The following is a 21,993-nucleotide window of genomic DNA, read 5'->3' on the forward strand; positions in this document are numbered from 1 at the left end:
AGCACTTTCTGAATAGGACTCCAGCGGCACATTAAGCAAACAGGGACCCATGAAGCTAAAAAGTCTTTAGACAACTGAGTGAAGAGGCAGAAACGAGAAGAAAAGACTTTGTCAGCTACACATCTGACAGAGAACTAGGGCTTGGACTATGAAAAGAACTTTATCGTTATTATTTTTAAATCAAGAGAGAAAACTACCAGCTTGAAACTTGACTGTGTAGTTAAACAAAATTCTCACAAGAAGAAAGTGTTTACAGCTAGTAAACACTTCAAATATGTTCAAAATGTCCTTAGCTACCAGGGAGATGCAGATTAAAACCACCTCACCCTAGTCTGAATGGCCATCATCAAGAATACAGATGACAAGGGAGGCCATCGTGAATGTGATAAGGAGAAACCCCAATACACCACTGGTGGGGTGTGGAGTAGTGAGGTCACCTTGGAAACCAATCTGGAGGTTTTCCAAAAACCTAGAACAACCCAGCTGTACTGCTCCTGTGTGAATGCCCAACCCCACTACATGGGAACTTGCTCACCAGAGTTCGGTGCTGCCCTACCCACAAGAGGGAGCCGATGGAGTCAGGTTGTAAGTCCATCAGCTGAAGAACAGATATTGAAAATGTGATCTATTTACGCCAGAGGATTCCATTCAGTGTTAATGAAGAGCGATAAGAAAGTAGGTGGAACTGGAAAATACTGTACTGAGTCAGGTAACCCAGAGCCAGAAATTCAAACACTGCACGTCCTCAGTTACATGTGGATCATGCCTTCCATTTTTAATATTTGTTTATTTAAGTTGAAATGTCTGTAGATGGCTGGAAATGACGGGGGGCATGACAGTAGAAGAGGCCTTAGGTGGGGAGGAATACTGGGGAATGAAACCGTTTAAATGGGTGGGTGAGGAATAGGGTATATGGTTTACTCAGTGAGATGCAATCAAAATAAGGACGTACAAAGAAGTCACATAGAAATCCACTACTTCATGAGGTAATTTACAAATATAATTTTAAGACAACTTCAAATTGGGCTGGGCATGCGGTGCACACCTTTAATCCCAGCACTAGGGAGGCAGATGCAGGCAGATCTCTAACTTAAGGCCAGCCAGGGATACTTAGTGATGGAGGATACAGGGGTACAGGGGTACAGGGGTACAGGGGTACAGGGGTACAGGGGTACAGGGGTACAGGGATACAGGGGTACAGGGGTGGGGGGCTTTCCATAGAGCTTGCACGGGTGAATAACATCAGTGCCAGGAGCCATAGGTTATTGAAAATTCTAGTGTGAGGCTTGGAACAGCTCCCCAGGAGTGGGCTAGAATAGCCTCACGGCTTCACCCAACAAGCTACACAAGTTGTGTATGCCGTTGCCTTCGGTTGCCCATCTGAACTCATAAGGCCCTATTGCTGAAGACACAAGATTCCTTGGCTGCAGAAAACAAAGCAACTATGTTGGAACTGAGCTGGGGATTGGAAGGGATGCTGGCTAGTCTTCCTAAGGCCAGAGTGACTATTCAGGAAGCAGAGCGGGGGTGGGGGGGATCAACAATGGTTGTTCTTATCTGTGGAGCTTGTGTGCTATTATACCAACTTGGCAGACAAGAGGCACTATCTGGCACAGTAGTGGCACACTACTGCAGAGGCAAGCAACTGATTGTGTGTGTGTGTGTGTGTGTGTGTGTGGTGTCTGTGTGTGGTATGTATGTGTGGTGTGTGTGCATGTGGTGTGTGTGCATGTGGTGTGTGTACATGTAGTGTGTGTGCATGTGGTGTGTGTGTGCATGTGTGTGTTGTATCTGTGTGTGTGTATGTGTGATGTGTGTATATGTGGTGTATGTGTGTGCATGTAATGTGCATGGGTATGTATGTGTGGTGTGTGTGCATGTGTATGATGAGTGTGTGTGTGGTGTATGTGTGTGTATGTGTGGTGTGTGTGGTATGTGTTCATGTGTATGTGTGCATGTGGTGTGTGTGGTATGTGTGTGTGTGTGTGTTTTAAAGGACCATTTATTTAAAGCAAAGATGACAGGTATTGGAGGAGGAATGAGAACTAATGAACACCAAAGCAAAGAAAGAAGCTCTGCCTCACACATACACAACTGCTGACCGACATTATTTACACCCAAATTTTACAAAGTAGCTCCTCGAGTCAGCACTTTAAGTTAGTGCTATTAGTTTTTGTTACAAACGACTAAAGCTACAAACTTCACATTTTAATTGTGCCTAGGCAACACCATTGAAGATCCCCACCCCACCCCCACCCTGCCATGTTGGTCTGAGTGAAGACAGGCTGATGGGAGGGTCCCTGCTGCCAAGTACAAGAAAGAACATGGATTCCAAAGACAATGGATGTAATTCTAATTACAAATACAAAATGCTTTAAAAAGTGGGGTGGGGGTGAGGCAGGGAGAGGGATGTGGTTGGGGCAGGAACAGTTTCCCCAGATTACAAGGTGCAGTCATTAGAGGCACATGGTAAGGACAGTGCATAAGACCAGAGGGATGAGATCTGGATGCAGACTTGTCTGTATTCTACTGGCGCGACCTGAGGGAGCAGCCGACATCTGCTTCAGTTTCAGAAAAGCCCGCATCCCTCACAGATATCAAGTTTGGGTTGAAAGGGGACTGTTCGGATCAAGCACAGGAAAACAGTTTTCCCTGTAAATATTCTGCATCTGTGAACCAACTCATTTTTAAAACCCAGATCTGAGATCTGCTCCAGAGAAGAAAAAGTTCAGTACCAGTACTGAGGACCTGGCCCATGACTTGGGAGGCCATACTTTATTTTTCTTTACTGAAATGACAAGTTGTCAAACTGTCTCCTAAATGTTTGCGTTTATACCTCAGTCTTGATCAAAGAAACTTCTCTTTGCAGCAAATGATGGTTAATAGGGAGACTCGGGGCAGGTCAAGTGACTTTTGATTGCTTAGCCCTAAAAAGTAACAGCTGTGTCACCTCAGGGAACATTGCAGCAGAGAGGGTGGGAAGAAGGACCATGAATGCTGTCTTACAGACACAGCATGGCTGTGTGACTCACGGACTCACCACAGCTGTGTTTGCCTGCATACAGCCTGCACTTGACTGAACCCACAAACATGCTATCCTAGATGTGGAACGGTTCGTGGGTCATGCCTAAGGGTTGTCTACCGCCGCTGGGAGAAGAGGAAGCCTTTGCCTTTAGTGAAGTAGCCAGTGGTGAGTTACTCACGCTTCTCTGGACAAGTAAGGGGCCCTGGTTAATTCCAGTGGGTCACAAATAAGAATGAAGCAGTGTGAGATGGGGATTCCGTAGGAAGAGGAAAACTGGTGGGGGTGGGGGAGGGAGAATAAATAAAGGGTGGGGGGTGTGACGAACGCGTATAATAAACATAAATTTCTCAAAGAACAAGTTGACTAATAATTAAGTTTTTAGAAGAAATAGCAGCAGGTGGAGTTGGAAAAAGGGGCCTGCTGAAAAAGGGACCTGGAGGTACCCCCTATGCCTTCAGCTCTATGTTGTGTTCCACAGAGATGCTTAGCATCTGTGCTCACAAGCGGGTCATCCCTCGAAGTAACCACAAGGTGGCAGTGTTGCACAGAGAAACAACCGTTCTGCTCCCCTCCAGCTAGACTTCACTTTCTACCAAGTGCACCAGGGCCTTGGTGTGTGGTCCGGCCTTGTCAGGGGACTGCCGATCCAGGCTCATGCTCTGTCTGAGGCGGTCACAGGTGCTTACCACTGTAGCAAATGCCTGAGAAAATCAACTTAAGGGGAGATGGGTTTTATTGGGCACATAAACAGACTTCGGTCTGTGATTGACTGGCTGTTTCTGGGCCTCTGATTGGGAGAGATCATAGTGACACAAAGGACTGAGTGAAGCGAGACCCTCACCTCAGGACAACGACAAGCAAAGACCCAGGGGGACAAGGAAGGGGCAGGGACAGGATACCCTTTGAGGACATGCCCCTTGTAACCCACTCCCTCCAGCTTGCATCCACATCCTAAAGTTCCAGTACCGACAGAAACAGTGCCTGCCTCTAGGGACTGAGTCTTCAAACCCAGGAGTCTCTGGGGCATGTTGTAATCAAACCATAGCAAGTGTAAGCTATGGGCACTCCAGCTTCCGTCACACAAGGAAGTGCTCCCATCCGAAGTGCTCCTTCTGATGAATGCCAAAGCCTGGTGGCTAGGTTACTCTGCAGGCACCCAGCTGGGCAAGACAAAGGCTGGAGCTGGCAAGCCAGGGTAGCTCACCAGGGGTTCTCAGTCCTCTCTGCTGAGGTCTTTCTCTTGCAGATACCTTTCCAAAAAGAAGGGAGAAAGGAAAGGAGGAAAGAAAAGAGAGGAAAGGGGGGAGGGAAGGGAGAGGTAGGGAGTAGAGAAGAAAGGCACAAGATGTGTATCCACAGGATACACGTGATTTACATATCATGAGTATCTACATGATACACGTGATCTACACATGTTCCTGGTCATTCTGGTCCACCCTACAAACACATCTGCCCTGAAAGAGGCTCTCAGCCCCACACACAAGAATGAGGAGGAAGATGGCCTCAGCATTCTGAAGCATTTGTTCAAAAGACAGACGTCCTTCTAGATGTCTCCTGGTGCAGTGATTTAGGAAAAACAAATGAACTGGTTAAATCACAGAGTGTGAGTTAAATCAATCCAGTCACTCTGGGTCTGAGCCCCGGGCTAGAGCTGGGAGGTATAGCCTAAGTGAGTTCCCCCCGCCCCCCCGGAAAGCAGTGATTTCTGGGAGAAGTTAGAATGGCTTGCATCCTGTGCGGCACAGGGACTCTGCAAGTTTACAATCCTGCCGATCCTATCATGTGTTCAGTAGGTGGGAGTTGGGTTTCCAGGGGAACACACCTGACTGAATGGATGTTGCTGGAGTCCTCTTGTTCACTAGTGATCATCAGTGGTCTGACGGGCTCCTGAGAGATAAACAAAGAAGAAGAACTCAATCTGGGAGAAAGACTGGACATTCAAACCATAGCAATAAGGGAAGAAGTAGAGGGTAAGAGGAATATAGACCAGTGAGGTGGTTTGAATAAGAATGGCCCCCATGGTCTCATAAATTTGAATGCATGGCCATTGTGGAGTGGTACTATTTGAAAAGGATTAGAAGGTGTGGCCTTTTTGGAGTAGGCATGACCTTATTGGAGGAAGTGTGTCACTTGGAGTATGCATTGAGGTTTCAAAAGCCCAAGCCAGGCCCAGTATTTCTCTCTTTGTCTCTGTCTCTCTCTGTCTCTCTGTCTCTCTCTCTCTCTCTCTCTCTCTCTCTCTCTCTCTCTCTCTCTCTCTCTCTCTCTCTCTCTCTCTGTTGGCTGCAGATTCAGATGTAGAACTCCTAACTCCTCCAGCACCATGTCTGCCTGCATGGTACCGTGCTCCCACCATGATGACTAAGGGCTAAACCTCTGAAACCATGAGCAAGCCCCAGTTAAATGCTTTCTTTTTTATAAGATCCTGGTCATGGCGTCTCTTTACAGCAGTAGAACGGTAACCAAGACAACCAAGATTCCAGGGTATGGGAGAACAACAGGATGGTGCTTTAGGTCTTGTGAACCAAGAAAGGCAGGGGGAAAAGCTGGCCAGCATGCAGGCTGGTGAGTATTTTACAGATATTAAAAGCGGTGCCAATAGTGAGCTGGTCAAACTCAAAGGTGACTGTGAGGACAGACTGCTTTCATGCCAGTTATTTGCTGGTTTCATTAAGGGAAAGCAAAACAAGTTGATGCTTGAACTCTAGAGCCTAGATAAGGACAGGCAGCCAGAATGATCCTGTTTCATGGATCGTGATGAACTCTAGGGTGCCCCTCCTGCTGTGCAGCTAGAAGCTACTGGCGTGATGGTAGCCACCTGTCAGACACGAAAAGCATCCTTCAGTCCTTTTTTTTTTTCCTATGACAACTACAGAGTGTGGATTTCTTAGCTATACTAAAAGAACCTAAGAGACAAAACATTCTCGAAATCTGGGTTGACACTTAGGAGGATGGTGATGAAACGCCACAACATAGATTAGTCCAGATTTCATCACTGGAACTGAATTCTTGAAGCCAGGTAACGTTTAAGGTTTATTTGGTTCGTCGTTTTAAAGGTTGTAAGTGAGGGCATTATGACATCATGACGGGAGAAGGCGAAGAAGGAAAAGATCACTGCGATGAGAAAGAAAGCTACAGAGGACCAGGAAGCACAGGAAAGCTCTTCTCTAATTCTTCAGTCTCATGAAAGCTAACCGGAGTCCCACGAGAGTGCCAAAGACCATGCCACCAATGACCCCCAACTCAATTCCTCCACCTCCTAAAGGTTCTGCCACCTCTCACACACTCACACCAAGCAGCATGAGCCTTTCTCCGGGAACGCACTCAGACCATGTCTATAGGCAGAGTATCCTAGACTAGCTGCAGGTCTAGACTAGAAGAGTTATCAGAACCCTGTCCCTACATAAGAGACACTTGTCCTACCAAGCAGACACTGAGAGAAGCAAAATGTCGCAGCATCCTTTCAAATAGTTCAGGGAGGGGGGATGAGTGGTTATGAAAACAGACAAACAGAGCACGTCAAAATGCTAGTAGTCTGGTCATGGGGATGCTGAGTGTGCAGGAAACCCCTCCACACTTCTGCAGCATCCCTGCAAGCTTGACATCATTTCACATTTAAAATGCACATGTGTCTGTTGCTGACCAGTCATCTGGGGGCTCCTGTACGTACTCACTGTTGTGTGATCTCAAAATCTCTAGAGATGAGAAGAAAATAGCTTTCTTCCAAACAGCAATGACACATGCATGCTCTACACCGGATGTATTTATTTGGGGTCAGTTTCTAAACATCTCCAGTCATTTTTTTTTCATCTTTTTCACTCTGACTTATCATCAACAAGGTCTTGCAACTTTGCCAAAATGTTTCTCCTTTTGGACTGTGTTCTCTCCAGCACGGTGCTGGGCCTCGGGCTCCCTGAATTACGCTTTGCGTCTTTGGAGCCCATTGGTTCATCTTTCTCCTGAGACCACAGAACCAGGGCTATCTGTACATCTACACAGGTTCTCAGCTAAACAAAGGCTCTGACAGATTAGGACTGGGGACTTTAGTGCCATCAGCTCAGAGGAAGGCACTGTTCGGTGGCGATGGGGGGGGGGGGCAGATAACAAACTATCTAAACCAGTTTAGCAAAGAGTTATTTATAAAAGTGTGGGGGAGGGCTCAGAAAACCACTGGGTGGTAGAGATGTGTCAGAGGCAGCAACAACAGGGAGCCCCTCTGTGCCACACTGATCAGAAATGGCTTTGAGAAAGTGCCCTTAGCTTTGTCTCCAACCTAGTGATGAGTGTGGTCTCATACTGTTCCTGTGACCCCTGGGTTTCCTTTTTTGTCTTTGTTTTAGCTCCTCCAATTCCATATTTATATGCTGCCACTCAATTATAGGCTCAACACACTTCTGCATTTGCTCACCCAATGGTTTACCTATCTTCATTAAGGATTTTCCTGGAATGAGAGAATCTCTCTTGGAGGTCAAGCTTTGTTTTTATTTTTTGGTTTTTGCTTTGTTTTGTTTTTTTTTTTTTATCTTCTTTCTCTATTTTTTTTTTCTAGAGCTAGGGACTGAACCCCACCCCAGCCTCATACAAGAAAGCCTCCTGTCTCTGAGCCATATATTCCAAGCCCTAATTGCAGTTTAAAGTCTTGGAAAGAAATTCAAAGCATCAGAGGTAAAACATCAGTGTGCGAACTCCACGATGTGCCGTTAGGCTTTCTCCCAGTTATTCATCACCAATCGCCCTGTGAGTTTGAGGATACCGAGTTTTCTGAGAAAGGGGTGTAGTTCGTGGCTGGGATGAGTTTATGTTGTGCTTAACTTCCTATTTAACCTGATACTCAATCATGTGAAATATGGCGGCTTTCAACTCTGTAACTAAACCAAAATTCTAAAAGGAACCAGTTGCTAAGGCAACTGGGCAGAGAGATAATTAATTCAGCCGTCATTATATGCAGATTAATCTCCCTAATGAGTGGGAGGGGAGGCAGGCTTGTTTGGGGGTTGTTCTGCTACAGCAGGAAAGAAAATGGTGTGGTTTCTTGCAGTGTATAAGGAGCCAGGTTCCAGGTCCTCCTGGGAGGGAGACTCTCCCTGCTGCCCAGTCCCTCCTCTTACCTTCAGACGGAACTGTGGACAGTAATGTGCTGTCTTTTTAAACCTAAAGTGAACAGTGGCTCACACGGCTTAGTGGTAGTTTCTCTAAAAAAGCAAGGATTTTGTTTTGTACGTGTTTAGAATTGGGCACACATGTTCCCACTGGAATCTAGATAGGGATCACAGAATCTGATGCCAGTCTCTTCGACTTGACAATACTCTTGTGACATCTGAAGTCAGGGACATTTATCCACACTCATAGTCACAAGGCCCAGCGGTGCTCCAAGGCTATCATACATATTTCTTACCTGCTTCCCCACACGCGTCATTGCATACTTCTGTGGGGCTATGAGCATCTCAGAGAGGAAGCACTTCCCTAGTGTGGACAAAGCTTAGGTTTGATCCTCAGCGCTGTAGAAATAAAGTCTAAGTTTACAAATGGGCTTCTTGAGAGATAGTTGGTGAGATGGTGGGCTTTAAAGGACCCCCACAGCCTGTAGCTGCCCCTCATCTGTATACTGCAGCCCTCTAGTGAGGACGGAACACCGGAGTAAAAGTGCCTAAGGAAAAGGAAACTGTTCAGACATCAGAACGCCATGTCTGATGGTGATGGTGGGTGGTGATTGTTGTGCTTTATAAAAAGACAAAAAGAGAAGAAATGTGTTTGGTGGAGGCGTGGTAAAGTATGGAAAAGGGGTCCCTCCACGGTTCCGTGCTGAGGCATCCCTTTCCCCTGAGGGGCCAGCCACATATAGTATAGAAAGGAGTTTATTCAGAGCATGGGGAAGGAGTTGAGAGGGTTGTAGAGACAGAGAAAGGCAGAGAGACAGAGCCAGAGAGAGAAGAGAAGGAGGAGGAGGAGGAGGAAGCCAGACATGAGCACATGGGGTTGGAGGGGAGGAAAATGGGAAGAGAGGGGGAAGGGGCGAGAAGACAGAACATGAACAAGAAGGCAAGAAAGAGAGCGTGGAGGGGGCAAGCAACCTTTTTTATAGTGAGTTAGGTACATCTGGCTGTTGCCAGGTAACTGTGGGGTGGAGCCTAGACTAAATGCTAACAGTGATGAAGCACTCAAAAGGCTGAGGCAGGATGACCAGGCATCTGAGGTCAGTCTGTGCTATGGAGTAGAGCCCATTCTTTTTGCAGGGGAGGGATTAAGTTGGGAGAAGCCCTCTCCAAAACTATAAACCTGTGTTCTCACTCCAGAAGAATGTCTCTCTTCTACTAATACCAATCCAAAGATTCTGCTCCATCTTCTCTTTTTTTCACTTTAATAAAATATTTATATCATGTGCCAGCTAAACTACTTGCAACTGTCCCATTCAGTGACACTAAACATATTTACATCCTTGTGAACCGTCCCCATAGTCTGTGCTTAGCACTTTGTCATTCCTATGAACTGAAACCCTGCCTTCGTTAAACCACACCTCCTCATCCCCTTCTCCCAGCACCCGGCCACCACAATCCTGTTTTCTCTCTTTATTTGCTAACTGTATCTGGGGATTCGTGGGATGATGCAGCGTTTGTCCTTCCGTGACTGGTTGGTCCTCTTCACATGATATTATCAAGATCCATCTACACTCTAGGGCATGTCAGTTCCTTTCCATCCTAAAGCCGACTCTTCCTCCATTCTGCCCAGGTCACACCCTCTTGCTGAGCATCTGTCATGGACGCATGCCTCATTGCTTTTATGTCCTCAGCTGTGTGAACGTCCTCGGGAAGCCTCTGTGGAATGTGTGATAACTCACCTTGAATGACTCTGCCCTAGGACATAAAAAGGACATCTTTAAGGATAGCAGCATGCTGCCTTGTCTGGAAGACTAAAATGGACAGGTGTCTGTCCAGTTGATACTAAGTGATAATATTTTTTGGGGTTATTGAGAAATGACCACCTCGTGTGCACTTGGATTCATTCAAACTGTTCTCATCACAACCCTATGGGCCTGCCCTCAGCCATTTTCAGGGTAGTCACAGAACAGAAAAGGATTTTTAATATTCTTGCCAATAGACACTCCACCAGCTTAGGAAATGTGTATTTCCCCAAGGCTCTCCTCATCCAGTCGACCTTGACTTGGACCTCACCTGTGTCTATCTTGTTTCCAGCAACCCGGTGTCCTTACCTTTGCTCTCACATTTGCATGTCTACTTCTTCCTTGCCTTCCAAGCAAGTTCAAGCTGCGCCATAGTCTGTCTTTCCCCATGAAGCATTTCCCAGTCCTCCAGACCCTCCCACATGTAATAAAGGCTGTTTGGCACTATTTATCCACTGGTGCATACATATGGTCACACTTGGCTCTCTGAATGCCCAGGATATAAATGTTTTGTGTTGCTTGTTCAAAATGCCTTTCAGGTTTGGGAAGTCTTAGGTTTGGGAATATTTGTGTACTGTTCTGTCTTCCTTTTTGTTGCTCTGATAAAAAAAAAAAAAAAAAAACACTCTGACCAAAAGCAGCTTGGAAAGAAAGGGGTTTGCATGACTTACACTTCTGAGCCACAATCCATTAGTCAGGGCAGGAATTCAAGCAAGAACTTGAAACAATATGGAGGAATGCTGCTTGCTGACTCACTCACAGACCCATGCTTCACTAGCTTTCTTTTACAGCCTAGGACTACCTGCCCAGAGAAGGGTGCAGCCCACAGTGGGCTCGGCCCTCCTGTATTGGGTAAGGCAGTTCACACAACCCTTCACAGACCAGCCTAATAAAGACAATTACTCAGCTGAGACTCTTTTCTCACATGATATGGACTGTGTCAGGTTGACAACTAATGCAGACTAGGACACATACATGTGCATTATAAGATAATAATATCCCTCAGATAAGACTCCAGTCTTAATACTAGATTAACTTTTTACATGTACACCTTACACACACAGCCTGAAGGTAACTTTGTGCTGTATTTTTAGTGCACCTGTGCTTCAAGTTCAACCTGTCACTTGAGGTCAGGTGGGGAATTCTCCACGGGGTGATCATGTCAGCATCCAGAAAACCTTAAGATTTCATACCATTTTAGGTTTGGGTTTGGGAATTAGAAGTACTTCACCTATAGTGTATATTACAGCTGTTCATGAGCACAAGGAACTGCTCTTATAGTTTTCTTTTGTAGCTTGTAGTTTTTATTATCCTACTTAATGTTCTGGGTGGACTGCGCTAAAGATACACACACACACACTCATACACACACACTCATACACACACACTCATACACACACACACATACACACAGTCATGCACACACACACATACACACACACTCATACACACACATACACACACACTCATACACACACACATACACACACAGTCATGCACACACACACATATACACACACACTCATACACACACATACACACACACTCATACACACACACATACACACACACTCATACACACACATACACACACACACTCATACATACACACTCATACACACACACACATTAGCTTATTTCAACCTGCCTTATTGGCTCAATTGCTGGGCTCTTCTAAACCTTCCTTGGCTATCTCACCCCCTTCTTTTTACTCCCAGCTCAGAGCCCTAAATCTGCCTTCAACTTTAGTCCCTCAGTTACCTTCACCTTGTTCAGGAATCCCAAACCACCCTCCACTTAGTTTCGTTTCTCATCTCCCACGTGGGGAAGCAAGGAGCCTATGGACATTCCACCGAGATCTTACATGGCTTCTCATCTTTTCTCCCTCTGAAGCATGGCAGAATCTCCCTTTCCCTTCCTGCTTCCCTTAGCCTGCCTGAAGGGACCCAGAAGTCTAGCCTCTTTCCTTCCATCCAATAATTGGTTCTTGGCATCTTTATTTATCAATAAAGAACCAATTAGGGAATAGGACCTTAGCATCAAAACCACCCCCATATTCTTTATTCACCCATTCATTTAAGGTTTTTGAAACAAAAGGAAATCTCACTCTGAAGCTCAGGCTAGCCTAGGAATCATTGTCTAGCCCACACTAACCTGAAACCCATGTCAATCCTCCTGCCTCAGCCTCCTAAGTGCTGAGACTTGCAGATATGAGTCACCATAGCTGGCTTGTCTATACTGATGGCACATGAGAAAGAAAACACATGTTCAGTTAACCAGCTTTTCTCACAGTCTACTGTCATGTGATTTGACATACAAGAACAGATGTATGCAGGTAGACAGCCCTGAAGTCCAGACCAGAGTCAGTACATTACGGCTGGGATTATACTGTGACATCTGTCATAGTTTTGAAACTCATATGAGCTTCATCAACACAAGATACAAAAGTGGTGGTATCCAGCATTTAAAATGCAGAATACATTCATTCTCCATTCTCTCTCTCTCTCTCTCTCTCTCTCTCTCTCATCCAATAAAGGAACTTTATAGAATTGGATTCACTTTATAAGAAAGTAGGTTTAGAAATAGAAATACTTGAACAAGAGCCATCTCTAAATACTAAGGTTATTTTTTAATCATAAGATATTTCTTAAAAGGTATGCTTTATTCGTGTAGCTTATGTTGGATTACAGGTCTTTTATTATATTTCATATGGCCATTGTTAATTAGTTAAGGGTGTCTTTTAATCTTGATAAACTGTTTTTTAACTTCACATTAGTGTTTCAATATTTTTATTAAACAACTTGTATTGGATATTTGTTGGAGCCCAAACGTTACTTGGCCTTTTAAGGTTAAAGAGCAGAATAAAGCCACCATGGTGCTGATTGACACTGTTCTGATGTGGCCTTCTGCTAGCTACATCACTGAGCCCTTTTGTTTTATGTGTGGCTTGTAAAATATATTTCAAATGTCACTGTGATACATGCAGTTTTTCTTAAAATACTCTAGTCCCTTGAAGTGCCTCTGCCAACCGCCTCTGCCTCAGAGTTGGTGTTTGTCAGAGTCAGTTACAGAAACAGACTGTGGATCTCAGCTTCATTTTCTCACAGCTGTGAATGTTCAGGCCATCAGAGTCCCGTCCCATTGATGACACCACTCAGCAAAACGTCTTGCCACACACCCCCCAAGAAAGGGAGGGGGGGATAACAGAGAGAAACACAGAGACAGAGAAGACAGAAATACACAGAGACAGACAGACACACACACACACACACACACACACACACACACATACGTATGTATATATGTATGTATCTTGGCTAGAGTCTCCATGTCCCTCCCTTTGAGAGCATACCTTCAATGACCAGAAGACAAACTCTCTCCCCCACGAGGATCCACTTCTTGAAAGTTCTACCATTTTGCACTAGTCCTCTGGCCTGGAAACCACGCTCTTACTAACACAGAGACTTTAGAAGGCACTCAAACCTGACAGGGCCTGGTGGAGTTTGGTGGCTTTCCCAGGATGTCTGGACCGAGAGCATCGATGGCTCCGTTCTGCTTGCCAGTTCTCTTCTGTGACATGCAGAATAGTTATACTGCTTTGGTTTTGTTTTTTCTAATGTCTTTGGTGGTCTCCTACCTCATGTCACACACAGCTGATAAGCCCGGTGGCACTGTGACTATTCTCACAGGGATACCTGGGCTTTGGACACCAAGGGAAGTCAGTGACATTTAGCAGCTTTTCCTATTGATGTTTAAACACCTATTTTGGTGTTTAAAGTCATCAGCTCCTAACCCTTTGTGGATGGCACCTTTCACTGCTACTTCATATTACTTTTTTTAAAAAAAAATTGATCAACTTTATTTTTTAAAAATGTACAGATTTTAAACATTTTTGCATAAAAGTATATGAATACATTTTTGTCAGTACTTGATTTTTTTAAAGGTTTGATAGTATGCATTAAAATCTTACTAGTTACAATGAGCATAAAGTACATGTAAAACAGGATGTGACCTGGAAATAGTCAAAGTTTTCTTGGTGTGTAAAGATTAAGCATAATGGTTTTTCATTTTCTTTTTTTTTTCTTTGTTTTGGCGTTTGTTTTATTTGAACTTCATATAGTCTGTGAGTTGTTTTTTGGGTGTTCAGAGCTTTCTGGGGCTTCATATTACTTTTGTTGTAGGAGTAAGGAAAAAAGAGACACATTATTTCAATAAATTTTAAAATAGTTGATCTCAGCGTATGTACAGAAAGGGGAACTTGAAGCTCTCTCTCTGCTCTTCTGTTTTAAAAGAAAAAAAGAGTTAAAATGTACCATAATACTTTCTGTGTGTATAATAATTAGGTCATACAGTGATCTTGGCTGCTGAAAATGAATGGCAGCCTACTTCCACATTTCCACCAAGACTCTAAGCAGTCGGCTAAAACAACAGGCAGCTGTGCAGTCTGTTGGGCAGGGACCCCTGCACGGGATAGCCTGTGCTACCACATGGCCCAGCTTGTGGGCTAGCAGCTGGTTGCAGCTTCTCAACCACTGTTCTTGTTCTGAAATTAGCAACTCCAGCTTTCATAATTATTCTGTTCCTAGAACATTTGATGAGCCCACACCAAAGGTCTTACTGCCCTGTTAGTCTTTAATATCATCAAAAGAACAAATACGGCAGAACAAAAGGCTGGTTTGTTTTTTTGTTTGTTTTTTGCTTTTTTTTTTGTTTTGGTTTTTGTTTTTATTCACATTTAGCGCCTAGCATCAGGTAGTTCGGTTGGTTGGTTTGTTTGTTTGTTTGTTTTGTTTTGTTTTTCAGATTCCTGAATCTAGGGCCGGTCTCTAATTGGAACAGCCGTCCTGAATGTTTCGCATCTACTTGCTAGTTACATTTTTTCAGGGAACTGCCTGAGAAGAAGGTGCGATCCCTTCTTGCTTTCCTGGACTCCGTTCCCAGCTCACCTGAAAGAAGCTGTGACTCTCTTCAGTGTTACCGATCTTCAGTCAGAGGAACTAAAGCAAACGGAGAGTTTTAAGTCATTATTTTAAATTTGTGAAACAGAAATGTAAGAGATTTTAAATCAGACTTTTGAAACACTCTGTCTTTATCCTCAGTATAAGGGGAACAACTGCTTGGTTTCCTTTGTCTTTGGACCTGGTCTTAATTAGGATTTTATTGCTGTGAAGCAATAAACACCTAACACATAATCAAGGCAACTCTTAGAAAAGAAAACATTTAACTAGGGCTGGCTTACAGTTCAGAGGTTTAGTCCGTCATCATCATGACTGGAAGCATGGCAGTGCGCAGTCAGACATGGCGGTGGAGCTGAGAGTTCTACACCTGGATGTAAGCAGGCAGCAGGAAGAGCCAGACACCAGGCCTGGCTTTAGCTTCTGAAATCTCAAAGCTCACCCTCAGAGCCTTCCCCTTTCTCTTTTCCCTGATCGCGTACGCTGGCGCCCTCTGCTGGTAAGGCTCCCAGGGCTGCCCATAGACCCTGCAGGTATTAAGTGCCTTGCCTGGAGAGCCTCTTAGTGCTGCCTTGTTCAGGTTGCCTAGCAACAGATGCTTTCTTTACTCTGGCCACAAATTGGTTTTCTGATTCAAATTTTGGAAACATGGATGAGGGTATAAGAGCAAAACGCGGATTATTGGATTTAAAACTTTTGAAGTTTGGGGGTCAAGGGTGTAGCTCAGTAAAAGGGCACTTGCGCGCACAAGTCTCTGGGCAAGGTTCCAAAGACAAGAAGGAGGAGGAAGAGGAGGTGAGGAGGGAAGAAGAAAGAGACAGGGAGGGAGGGAGGGAGGGAGGGAGGAAGGGAGGGAGGGAGAAAGGGAAGCCTTGAACCTAATAACAGGCTGAGATTGGCTTTACAATTTTCACTGAACTCACTTAACAAAGCTGGCGCCGTCATGATTTAGACTGTGGAACATGCAAGTTAGCACAGCATCCTGGTGCACACACCGTTGGTTGTGTTGGGCAAATTTGGAGCCAGACAGTCACCTTTCTAAGACACCACTCTGAGCTCTTAAAATGATGGTATCAATAATTCCTATGTTTTGCACTAAAACTTTTTCCTAGAGACAGGACTTAGGCCAGTACCAGCCATCACTCAACAGCCAGAGCCGCTTTTCGCATGTGTGCTTTATCATAGTATTGATATCTACTAACTTTCTGGGTGCAGTGTGGTCTGTTTTTCGTTACATCAGTGTATTTAATCCCTAAATTGTATAACCCTAATTTATTTCTGCCTCGTAGTTTATTTCACAATAGGTAATGTGGAATCAAATTTAACACTCTATACAGTGACCCAAAGTTCATATTTGTAAGAAATCAACCTTAATTGATTTACAGCAGTTGAGGGTTTTTGCTTCTTAATTTCAACTTTTACAGAAGGGGGAGGGTGCAGAGAGTAAGGAAGAAAGCTAGGGAGAAACCTCAGACATTTGCATGTTAAAAGCACACTACTGGAGTCATTTCTTGCCCTCTTTTTTTAATGTTTTTTCCTTTGTTACATGTAAAAATAACAACAACAACAAAAAAAAAAAACTCTCAAGAAACAGAAACCACAATGTTACAATACATTAGTTTGACTATAACCCTAATTTATATATCTGATCAAACTATAACCTTTGCTATACTTTCAAAGTCACTGAGTATCATATACTACCAGTTGCATGGACTGAGCAACTAAGAGATTCTCAGCCTCTCATGTCAGACTGCCTTTGTCAGGCTGCCCAAACCAGGTCATGTAAGCCAGTCTAATAAAGCCTCTCTAGTATATAGTCCATTTTGTTCCTCCAGAGAACGCTTACTACAGCGTGGCTACAAGGGAGACATTGAAGCCAAAGGGGATAACGAGGAGTTGGCCCAGAGAAGGGGCCATAGGTACTGCTAGAGTAAAGCAACAGTGTACCTGAACCTTCCCTGTTAGGAGGGAGGGGGAGGGGAGAAGTGGTGGTTGAAAGCAGAGGTCTAGACAAACTAGGGAAAGAGTTTGCAAACGGGGACAGTGGAGTAGTCAGACTAGCAATGTGAGGGCAACACTGTTCAGGCTGCGTTTGATTAGGGCTGGAGACAATGGAATCAGACCTCTACTGCTGAAATTGTGCTTAGAATTAGTGATCAAAGACCATGGTGGTGGTCAAGGACAGGATGCATATTTAAAAAACATCCAACAGGACACATGAACGTTTTGTATTTGCAAAGGGGGGGGGGAGGAAACAGGATCACTTTTATTCTGCATGGTTTAGAAAATCCAGAGAATGTAAAGCGAAGAACCAGGTTGGAGGTGAGGATGGTCACAGTGGCCAATCATTATGGCTGGGGAGAAAGAACAGCTTAGATCCACTAGACAGAGATGCGCAAAACTCAGATGGTTGGTGTGTCGCAATTAAAGGCCCACGATTCAGGGAGGGGATCTGAGAGGACAGAGACCAGACAACCCCAGATCTACTGGTAATTCTGATGAGGATGTTCTCGGTTCAGGCCAGTGTCAAGCTACTGGGGCTGAAGTTTCGGGAGGCAGGAGAGAGAAGCAGGAATGGAGCCCGGGAAGGAGAAGGACTGGTGGAACCAATGAGAAGGAACTGAAGGATTCGCCTGAAGAGATGCGACGGGAGGACCAAGAGGGCACGGTCTGACTACGGGATAAAGAACCCCAGTTATTATCTGCTCTCCGGGATACAGGCCAGGTCGAGCTGATAGCAAGGGGAAATGTGGAGCTTGGAAGGAGCTGAGCTGAAGCTTGTTCGACTTGATGCTCAGAACACAGGTGTCGCCGCTCTGAGGCCATCAATTTCCTATGGGCCGGGTCACGGTCCCCTGCACTTGTACTGTGAACACAAAACGCAGAGCTGGGCAACGCAAAGCGCTCTAATTCTCTGGCACAATAAAGGACCAGGGGGTGTCAGTCTCCTGTTCATCACCCATTCCTCGGCTTCTAAGGTCAAGTTCAAAATCAGAGTGTGTTCTAGAAAAGCGGTGGAACTGTTCGACAGAACTGCAGAGAAAAAACGGGGGCTGGAGGTAAAGACGGGCTGGAAAGGTGGTAGCGGGGGTGAGCTGGAATAGTCTAGAAGCTGAAGGGAACAAACGCGAAGTGACTGGTGAGCCTCCTAGCGATCCTCCTCCCTGATAGAATATGCATGATCCGAGTTCTCTCTCGCCTGGGAGCAAGGAGGCGTCCGAGCAGTGTGAGGAGCGCGTGCCCAGACGCACTAGGGCGCGGGGTTCGAGAAAACTACGCGGGTCAGAGTGTAAGCAAGCGCCCCTTGTCTCTTCTCTGACTCACCAGGTTAGGGAAACGCTCCTCTGAGCCCCCAAGCCAACCCCTACCTCAGTCCCCATCCCCTTCCAGAGAAGCGGGACCCGCAGGGGGCGCGCACATCAGACAGCAAAGTAACCAGTCGGCCTAGCAGGTGGCCACAGTCGCCCTGTTGGGACCCTTTGGTACGAGCTCTGACCCTTGGTGCTGCGATTAGTCATTACCAGGGGCAGGACCCCGCTTTTCGCTGCGCACCCCCACCCCAGCATCTCCGTGGGGCGGTGCTGAGCCAGGAGCAGGCTGAGCCGGGGCACAGCGCCACCCGGCTGTCTCCAGCAGAACCCGGCGCCAGGGGGGAGGCTCCATGTGCTGTGCGCAGTTTCCCCAGCAGGTTCCTAAGACGACCTGCCTTTAAGGAGCGTTTCCCTGGGCGCGCCTGCCTCCCGGCGCCGTGAGCCGGGAGCGTGCGGTGGGCAGGGGAGGGAGAAGCCCGTGCGATCGCAGATCCCCGGGAGACCTGGCCGTTTCTTTCAGTATCAGAGAGCGGAGAAGCCGTCGCGGGAGCGCACATCTCGGGGTCTCGCTGGCTCTGGTGCGCCTTCCTACTTGCCTGACCCGAGTGCGAGCCAGCAGGCATGGGGTGTTTGGGCAACAGCAGCAAGACCGCGGAAGATCAGGGCGTGGATGAAAAAGAACGCCGCGAGGCCAACAAAAAGATCGAGAAGCAGTTGCAGAAAGAGCGCCTGGCTTACAAAGCGACTCACCGCCTGCTGCTTCTGGGTAAGGCCGGGGTGTGCGGTAGCTCGGACCCCGGCGGCTCCCGGTGTCCCAGAGTGCACAGTCCTGGCCTCACCGCCACCGGCACGGGCAGTCTACCAAACCAAACTGAGCATCGCTGGGCGCCGGAGCCTGGCCAGGGCGAACGAACTACTGAGAAAGTCCCCACGTAAGAGACCTTGGGTAGCAACAGGATGGCTCGTTAGGAGGACATGGATGACCACCTTCTTTCTGTTTGTTTACAGGGGCTGGTGAGTCCGGGAAAAGCACTATCGTCAAACAGATGAGGATCCTGCACGTCAATGGCTTCAACCCCGAGTAAGGATACCCAAATTCTATGTCAACTGCGTCATTTCTCAGAATGACTTTCTCCGCGGTTCTGTTCATCGTGTAGTAGATCTAGGTGGTGAAGTGGTAGAAATCTAACATTGAAATTGCTCCGTTTAGGCAAAATCTAGTTTAAAAAAGTAAAGTGCTTGCCAAAGTACAATTTGTTAGGAATCCTTGGGGGAATTGGTCTCCAATATACCGGTGTGGTACTGAACTCTCAGCCCTTATCCATTAGTATCCGAAGAAGAGGCCCTTGAAATCCAAGAATATTGGAATCTGACGCTTAAAGTGGCGTATTAGACGGAAAACACCTATGAACATTCTTCGGTTTACTTTGGATGGCCTCTAGATGATTCACAGTACCTACTGCAATGTGTTAATAAAAGCTGTCACTGTTTCGTGTTGGATGGTTTAGGGAGCAGTCACAAGGAAAACTGTCTGCACACATTCAGTGCAGATGTGGTTTTGTTTGTTTGCCAAATGTTTTTTGAACTTCAGCTAGTTGGATCCACCATTGTAGAACTGCCTGGAGTAAGCCTAGCTGTACCGCAGTGCTTCCTCTCTCAACAGTGCACCAACGGGCATCTACTTCAATTTCTAACTATATATGAGAGATAGATTGGAATATAACGGTAGAGTCATGTCTGTATGCACCATCCGTGATAAAAATGTGATTCTGCGACCTTGATGTTTATTTGAACTGTCGTTTTTAAAGCAGATACATGCGATTTGTTTAGAGCACAAATTGGAGGGAAAGGTGGGGTTTTTATTTCTGGGGCAAAAATTTGGCAGACGCCTTAGGGGTTGGTGCTGGCCTCTGGTGAAACCAGATCTATCTGCCTCTGCACTCACTGGAAATGTAAAATCTTAATTGGCTTCTATCAGTGAGAGGTGAATGAAGTTTGTAACAACTTCTCTTTCAATGCAGGGAGAAGAAGCAGAAAATTCTGGACATCAGGAAAAATGTCAAAGATGCTATCGTGGTAAGGACTTCCCTTAATGTTTGATCACCTGAAGTGTTGTAAGTAGGCTAGACTCAGACTGAGTAAACACAGTATATACTTCTGATTGCCATTCGTGGGATCCTTACCTGTTACATCTCTCTGTTTTGTTTTCCTCCTGCATCCTATTTTAGACAATCGTTTCAGCAATGAGTACTATAATACCTCCAGTTCCACTGGCCAACCCTGAGAACCAGTTTCGGTCAGATTATATCAAGAGCATAGCCCCTATCACTGACTTTGAATATTCCCAGGTAAGAAAGCCTTTCCTGAAATACTTTAAATGCTAAGAGGGGATCCGCTTCTAATGAGGTTGCGAATTCTGAAAAGCAGCACGAATTCTCTAATCCTAATAGGCGAGTGCCCGTTAAAATAGTTTAAAAGAAAAAAAAAAAGGATTGTAAGAAATGTCTTTATGGATATCTAGGTGGCTGATCTTTGGGGAGACAGCTTATTTTTCAGAAATGTTGGTGGTGCTTCTTCATGCATGTTTTTAAAGTATTGTCACATACAACAGAAACATAAATTACATGTGCAGAGAGAAAAGCTTATGGCCCAAAAGTGCCTCTGTGGGAATTTTTTTTCAAGTTTATCTGGTTACAAGATAAGAGCCTATAAGGTGTAGGAAACATAAACCAGCATTTTGTGTGTTGTATCAAGCAAGACACAGTGAGCTTTACATCTGCTTCACTGTCAGCTGCTACCCATCATTCATGGACCAGCATTGCTTGTGCCAGAGGGAGACCAGCCAGTAGGAGTTGTTCCTTGTTTGATTTGCATGTCTTTAAAATATTGTTTACTACTGTGATATAGCAGATTTGAATCAAACTGTATACTAAGTTTCTGAGGAAGACATTTTTTTGTCCCAGTTGTAGCAAAAGCATCTTTGTGTATACATGTATACATTCAGATACCTGTTAGTCCCCTACTTCAGAGTTTTCACTGCCTGGCAAGTGGTTTGCAGATGCCTCTCCTCTAAGCGTCCACTTTGCAGAATCCACTGTGTAAACAGAGGCTTAAAGACCTGGAGCACTTGCTTCCTTCCCATCCCCCTCCTTTTACCTCCCCATAAAGTGCCATTCTGTGGGCTCTGTATCAGTTAATGGATAACTTGTTGTTTTTTGTTTTGTTTTGTTTTTGAGACAGAGTTACTTTGTATAGCCCTGTCTGTCCTGAAACTTACTATATAGACCAGGTTGGCCTCAGACTCACAGAGATCTGCCTGCCTCTGCCTCTCAAGTGCTGGAATTAAAAGTAAATACCACCACAGCTGGCTAACAATGTCCTTCTAAATTATTTTCATTTGTTAGTATGCACTACTTTTTTCTTTTTCTGTATGCAAAAATAGCCATAATATTTTTATCCTTTAGTATATTTTTGCTTCTGATAAACATCAAAATATAGCCAGAACTATCTATACAATGTCTGAAAAGCCGTGACGAGTGAAGGCATGACTATATGAAGTTTGGCGTCTGCTATAAGACACACTGGCTCTGAACTGCGCCTTTACTTATGGTTAACTGGAAACAGGATAAGGAGATGGTGAGGTGGGTGAAAGGAAGCCAGGGGCTTCTGCTACCTCGGGAAGCCTTCCTACATCCAGCTGGACTGTGGGGCTTCTGCTTTGTTCTCTGTGGCATTCTGGGCATTGAGGAAATCGCCCAGAATGAAATCAAGAATGACATTCTCATTCTGCTCCAGGTGTGGGCC

General features: G+C 45.4%; 1 protein-coding gene across 2 annotated transcripts in view; it reads left to right on the forward strand.

Annotated features, from left to right (window-relative positions):
- Positions 1–21,993, forward strand: part of GNAL (G protein subunit alpha L) — a gene marked incomplete at both ends in the record, with an annotated part of 127,898 nt that overhangs the window by 22,902 nt on the left and 83,003 nt on the right. The window contains 4 exons of one of the 2 annotated variants that reach the window (XM_080920037.1): positions 18,811–18,955; positions 19,198–19,270; positions 20,211–20,265; positions 20,418–20,537. In XM_080920037.1, the coding sequence (XP_080776163.1) occupies positions 18,811–18,955; positions 19,198–19,270; positions 20,211–20,265; positions 20,418–20,537 (393 nt within the window). Of the gene's footprint in view, positions 1–18,810; positions 18,956–19,197; positions 19,271–20,210; positions 20,266–20,417; positions 20,538–21,993 lie in introns of those variants that run through there. The other variant, XM_080920036.1, reaches the window with a different exon arrangement.

The sequence above is a fragment of the Micromys minutus genome (assembly GCF_963924665.1).
Source record: "Micromys minutus genome assembly, chromosome: 8".
NCBI lineage: Eukaryota > Metazoa > Chordata > Mammalia > Rodentia > Muridae > Micromys > Micromys minutus.